Here is a 6,169-nt window from a genome sequence, read left to right as displayed (position 1 = left end):
GAGCCACCGCACCTGGCAGCTTTCTCTTTCATTCTCAGGAAGAATCGGGACCAGATTACATTCATCTATGGCCCTGGTGCTCAGCACATATGAAGTTGTTAGTGAACATTTTCTGAATGAATGAGTGCAGAATAATGAGAGTTAAGTGCTCTGGGTTTTGGATCTTGATCATCATGGATTTGCTTCCTGCTTGCCTTTAATTGTGAGACTTCACCTCACTGAGCCTCAGTTTCCTTATACAGTGGATCCTCATTATTCACAGATTCCATACCTATTAATTTGCCTGCTTACTGAAATTTATTTGTCATTCCCAAACCAATACTTGTGGTACTTTTGCAGTCATTAATGGACATGAGCAGAGAGGCAAAAAATTTTAGCCGTCCAACACACATATTTCCAGCTGAGGTCTGTTGAACAATAGGACTCTCCGTCTTCTTATTTCAGCTTTCATAGATAAACAAATGTGCTTTTTGATGGTCTATTTAGTGCCGCATATTCTCACATTTTTTGGTGTTTTTTGTTGGTGATTTTACTGTCTAAAATGGTCCCCAGTTGCAGTGCTGAAGTACTCTCTAGTGTTTCTAAGTGCAAGAAGGCTGTGATGTGCCTTATAGGGGAAATACGTGCTTTAGATAAGTTTCATTCAGGTACAAGTTATAATGCTGTTGGCTGTGAGTTCAATGTCAGTGACTTAGCTATATATATATAATTTTTTTTTTTTTGAGACAGAGTTTCACTCTTGTTGCCCAGGCTGGAGTGCAGTGGTGCAATCTGCGCTCACTGCAATCTCCACCTCCTGGGTTCAAGCTATTCTCCTGCCTCAGCCTCCCAAGTAGCTAGAACTACAGGCACCTGCCACCACACCCAGCTAATTTTTGTATTTTTAATAGAGATGGGGTTTTGCCACGTTGACCAGGCTGGTCTTGAATTCCTGACCTCAGGTGATCCGCCCACCTCGGCCTCCCAAAGTGCTGGGATTACAGGCATGAGCCACCATGCCTAGCCAACAATGTGTATTAAATAAGGTGTCTCCACACATAAAATCAGGTTATATATATAGATCAGTTGACAAAAATATTGCGACCAGAGGGTTTCAGGAGACTAACCTCGCATTTACCCTTTGTTCAGTATTTAGTGTTTGTGGTGACTTTATAGAACATTACTGGGAATAATGAGAATTGACTGTATATAAATAGGTACAATGGTGGCATATCCTTAAAAGTAGCTGTGAGATTAAATGAGATAACGTTGGTAAAGTGCTTAGCACAGTGTCTGGCACATAGTAAGGGCTCAAAAAACATTGTTTATATTGTTACTATATGGATAAGTGAGAAAGTGAGGAAGTGAGTTCCCCCTCTAGAGCCTCTTTCCCACGGGGCCAAAGTGAGGCTGTCTGGGTGTTGGGCTGGCTTTTAGGACAGACCCAATAGAGAAGATTGTGAAGGAGCCTGACCCATGAGGAGGGGTCAGGGCCCATGACTTGTAATAAAGGGCCCTGCCCTTATGCAGACTTTATATGTCATAGAGGCCTCAGCTACCCTGGCCACCAGCATCCCCCAGGCACAGTGCAGAAGCTCCCTGTGCCCATGGGGCCATCTCGGCTTGTCCGTGGCCCTCGGCCCCAGGGCATGCGTTCCCCCTACCGCAGACCAGGTATGGGCTGGCCCAGGCCCCGGTTTCCCAGGATGTTCAAGTGTAGCCGCAGAAGATACCAGCAGGGCGTCCAAGGTCGAACTGCCAGCAGGGCAGCCACCAATCCTGCCACCATGGCCACGGGTATCAACAACACCCACACTGACACCACCATAGTGTGGATCTTCCCACCTCAAGGTTAGCCAGGGGGCCTGTGAGCCAGGGTGGGGTTTTAAAAAACAGAGCCACTAGGCTGGGCGCGGTGGCTCACGCCTGCAATCCCGGCAGTTTGGGAGGCTGAGGAGGGCGAATCACAAGGTCAGGAGATCGAAACTATCCTGGCTAACACAGTGAAATCCCATCTCTACTAAAAATACAAAAAAAATTAGCCGGGTGTGGTGGCGGGCACCTGTAGTCCCAGCTACCGGGAGGCTGAGGCAGGAGAATCGCTTGAACCCAGGAGGCGGAGGTTGCAACGAGCCAAGATGGCACCACTGCACTCCAGCCTGGGCAACAGAGTGAGACTCTGTCTCAAAAAACAAACAAACAAACAAAACAAACAAAAAACAGAGCCACTGAAGATTTCCCTACCTGGTTCTGTTTAGGTACTCCAAAGGATGATCTCTGTGAAATACCACCCCTACATGTATGGTGGACTCTTGATGGCAGGCACCCCAAAGTGCTGGCAGCCTTAATGGAGGATGGATTGGCTGGAAGCAGAGGGTTTGGGAAGGGGCTGAATCCAAGGGGCAGGGAACTTCCAGAACTGCTGCCTTCCTCACACTCTTCCCTCTCCTTCCTCTCCTCAGTTCTCAGACATCTCAGGCAACCTGGGATTTTTCTGATCCTCTAGAAGTGCCCAGAAGCTAGCACAGAAGCCTGGCTTGCCCTGGACCTGCATCTCCTAGGGGCCGTGTGGGTGGTGAACAACAAATACAATCATTCTGCTCAAACTGCCTTAATCCTCAAGCACGGAGGTGTTAACCAGCTGACTATGCAGGGTGTAAGGGGAGGGTTAGGGCTGAATACTTACAGGGAAAAGCTTCAGTGACCACAGCAGGGATCATAGTTAAGACAGTAGGAGGACAGGACAAGGTCAGCAACATAGACCATCTTTGGTCTCAGCTCTTGATCTGCCCCATGAAGTAGGGGCTCTCTTGCCTCACTGCACAGGGAGAAGGGTCTCTGTAAACATCTTAGAAGGTAGAAGGTATTGGGAGGCACAGATCAGAGAGTGATAGGATGGAAGACTGAACCCTGAGAGTACACAAGTATGAGGTGGATGCGAGGTGGTTGTGCCTCTGCGTGCTGTGATGGTCAGCATGGAGGTGGAGCTGCTGCCATGTGTGTCTGAGGCCAGGAGAATGGGAGTATAAGCAGATGTGGCTGAATGTGCCTTTGTGATTGAATGTGCCTCTGTGACTGACTGTGAGTGTCAAGGAGTGTTTGTGAGGGTATGGTTGTGCCGGAGAGGACATCAGCCCTGGTAAGAAAAATGAAGGTCAGGAGGGGGATGGGGAACAGCCTAAAGGAGGAGAACATGGAGAAGGGTGAAATTCTGAGAAAGGCATACTACCTTCAGTCCTTCAACCATTCTCTGAGGTCAGTGTTTTCCAGAATTGGCAGCTGAGCTGGGGTGCTTAGGGGTGGGGCAAGACTGAGTTTGAGCCCAGAAAGTAGGGAGGGTGCTAAGCTCTCTGGACTGGGGATTTTCCATTTGGATTTCTGAGTGTGTGCTCATGTGTCACTGGCTGTAACCGGGTTTCTATGGGGTTGTGTCTTAGTAGCTGGGAACATTGTGTGGGATTCTGTCTCTAATATGTTGCATTATGCATGGGTTAATGTGTGTCGCACCAGTCCGAGATCTGGCTCCATTTCCAGGCGTACCTTCCCAGGGGGCTAGGGAAGGGAGTGAACCCTGAGACTTTCGGTGGCCTGGCACCCTGGGGTTCAGGAAGTCTGGCTAATGTCCTTTGCTGCCTGTGAAGGGAAAGTGAATTGTGCCTATGTCTGTCTACCCCAACTCTTGCCAGAGACTGGGACCTTGAGGGGGGTTGAGGTAGAAAATTCACTGACACACCATGCCCAGACAGTGCTGGGCTCCTCAGGGTATGGGATGGGGATTGCTGGACATCAGACAAACCTAGAAGGTGCTTGGGCCATGCTCAAGGGCCCAAGAGGGGCCATACATATAAAGATAATGGACACAGTTCACAAACACATGCAGACATGTAAATATAAGTGAACTCATAGACACACACTGCAACAAACACACACATGCATGCAAGCACATACTATAAGTAGATATACACAGACACAAATGCATAGATCCCCACACGATATATGTAACAACACATATGCATGCCTCTAAATGAATACACACACACAGAAATATGCATGCACCCAGACACAAGCACATAAGCATCCAGATGCAGACATATGCCTTCACACTCATGCAAACCCAGGCACACACAGACATGCACACATGCAGACACACTCACCAGACTTCCCTGCCCCTGCGGCCCTGGGACCCAGAAGCCTCCCTCCCCTATATGAGAGTGTATAATATGTGTGTGTGCGTGCACTCATGCCCACACTTGTGTCTATGTGTATCTGTGTCTGTGAGAGTGTGTGTTTGTGCTCGAGTGTGTGTATGATGGGGGTGCTAAGCTGTGGGAACCAGATGACATCATCTCTTCCAGCTATTTTTAGCTGTATCTGCAATGATGTCTCCTTCACTGCCCCTCCCCCTTCAGGTTCCTAATTCTCCTCCCCATCTAGGCTCCCAGAGGCAGCAGCAGCCAGAGGGCATCCACTACCTCAGTTTAGGTGACTTCCCAGATGACTGGGTGCCGCCCACTCTCTCCCACCCTGCCAGAGTTCCCTGGAGGCTGAGAACACCAGGCTCTCAGGCTGGAAGGGCCTGAGTTAGCTGAGCTGACCTAGATGGTCTCCACCCCTTGGGGTGCCTCTGCTTCTGCTTTTCAATCTGCAACTCTGTGTCAGTCAACAGTGCCTGCTGTGTGCCAGGGATGGTGCTAAATTCTGGAGATACAGCAGTGAGCAAGGCAGTGGGAGTTTTTTTCCCAGAGCAGTTATAGCTCAGTGAGAGACACATTACACAGATTACACAAGCTCTTCTTCAAATTGTGAGGAGGGCTCTGAGCACTGATAACAGGGGCTGCTAGTCTGAGATGATGTTCTCTGCCTCTCTCTGTTCTTCCTTCTCCCATAGGTAGGATAACCTGAGGAAACCAGAGGGAATACACCCCTTACCTTGCACCCTTCATCCTAACAACCATATCTCCAGAATTCCACAGAGCAGTGCTTCCTTCTCACATCCTAGACTGTGGTCCCAACATGGCACTAACCCACCATCCAACTAACTGGTGGTCCATGAAGCTCATATCTCCTTTTACTTTTTTTTTTGTTTTTTTGAGACAGAGTCTTGCTCTGTTGCTCAGGTTGGAGTGTAGTGGCACCATCACGGCTCATTGCAGCCTTAACCTCCTGAGCTCCAGTGATCCTCAGCCTCCCAAGTAGCCGGGACTACAGGTATTTGCCACAACATCCAGAGATTTTTTTTTTTTTTAAACAGACTAGGTCTTGCTATGCTGCCCAGGCTGGTCTTGAACTGGGCCCAATTGATCCTCTTACCTCAGCCTCCTAAAGTGATGGGATTACAGGCATCAGCCACTGTGCCCAGCTGAGGAAGTGGATTTCTAAGTTTGTTTTGTTTTTACAGTGGAAGGAGGCAGCTGAAGAGACAGAAGAGAGAGGGGCTAATAGTATTACAGACTACACTAATAATACTGATCATATTTTAAATGTCTTGCATATATTAAGGCTTTTTTTCCTCTTCACAACCATCTCATGAGATAGACTTTCTTATCTCCATTTTTAAATATGGGGAAACAGAAGCACCAAAGGGTCAGGTACTTGCCATGATCACACAGGTTGTAAGTGGCAGAGCCAGGATTCAATCCCAGTTAGTCTGGCACCAGAGTCTACATCTTAACCACCAAGCAGACTCTCTACACTGACGGAATCTCTAAGGAGGCAGGCAAGGATGGTTTCCATAAAGAGCAAGGGAAGAGGAGGAGCAGGGGCAGGTGGGTTTGTAGTTACAGTTGCTAGAAGCTGATGGAAGCAAGGTCATATTCTAAGCCTGAGGATGGCAAGAGTAGAGGCTGGAGAAGGGGATGGGGGAAAGATGAGGTTTGTAAGGGTGGTACTAAGGGTCCTACAGAGTACTGCAGGAACAGAAAGGAGGGTGAAGCTGGGAAGGGGGCCTTTGAGGAGCAGAGTAACAGGGAAAGGAAGAAGGGACTGAGGAGTGGGAGGAGAAGGAGAAAGTCTATTTTTTTTTTTTTTTGACAGGGTCTCACTCTGTTGCCCAGGCTGGAATCCAGTGGCACAATCCATATCACAAGCTTATAGACGAGTACTGCAGGAACAGAAAGGAGGGTGAAGCTGGGAAGGGGGCCTTTGAGGAGCAGAGTAACAGGGAAAGGAAGAAGGGACTGAGGAGTGGGAG

General features: G+C 48.6%; 2 protein-coding genes across 2 annotated transcripts in view; one reads left to right on the top strand and one right to left on the bottom strand.

Annotated features, from left to right (window-relative positions):
- TSPAN1 (tetraspanin 1) overlaps nucleotides 1-2,994 on the bottom strand; it is an 11,001-nt gene extending 8,007 nt beyond the window's left edge. Inside the window, exon 1 of the mRNA XM_011946703.1 lies at nucleotides 2,666-2,994. The gene's annotated coding sequence lies outside the window, so the exon portion shown is untranslated. The remainder of the gene's footprint in view (nucleotides 1-2,665) is intronic.
- Nucleotides 1,569-6,169, top strand: part of PIK3R3 (phosphoinositide-3-kinase, regulatory subunit 3 (gamma)) — a 153,273-nt gene continuing 148,672 nt past the window's right edge. Inside the window, exon 1 of the mRNA XM_011946723.1 lies at nucleotides 1,569-1,830. Coding sequence (XP_011802113.1) covers nucleotides 1,587-1,830 — 244 coding nt within the window. The 5' untranslated portion in view covers nucleotides 1,569-1,586. The remainder of the gene's footprint in view (nucleotides 1,831-6,169) is intronic.

Source organism: Colobus angolensis, unplaced genomic scaffold, assembly GCF_000951035.1.
Source record: "Colobus angolensis palliatus isolate OR3802 unplaced genomic scaffold, Cang.pa_1.0 Scaffold106, whole genome shotgun sequence".
NCBI classification, from domain to species: Eukaryota; Metazoa; Chordata; class Mammalia; order Primates; family Cercopithecidae; genus Colobus; species Colobus angolensis.
The sequence above is the reverse complement of the archived record's forward strand: the minus strand, read 5'-3'. Positions and strand labels throughout refer to the sequence as shown.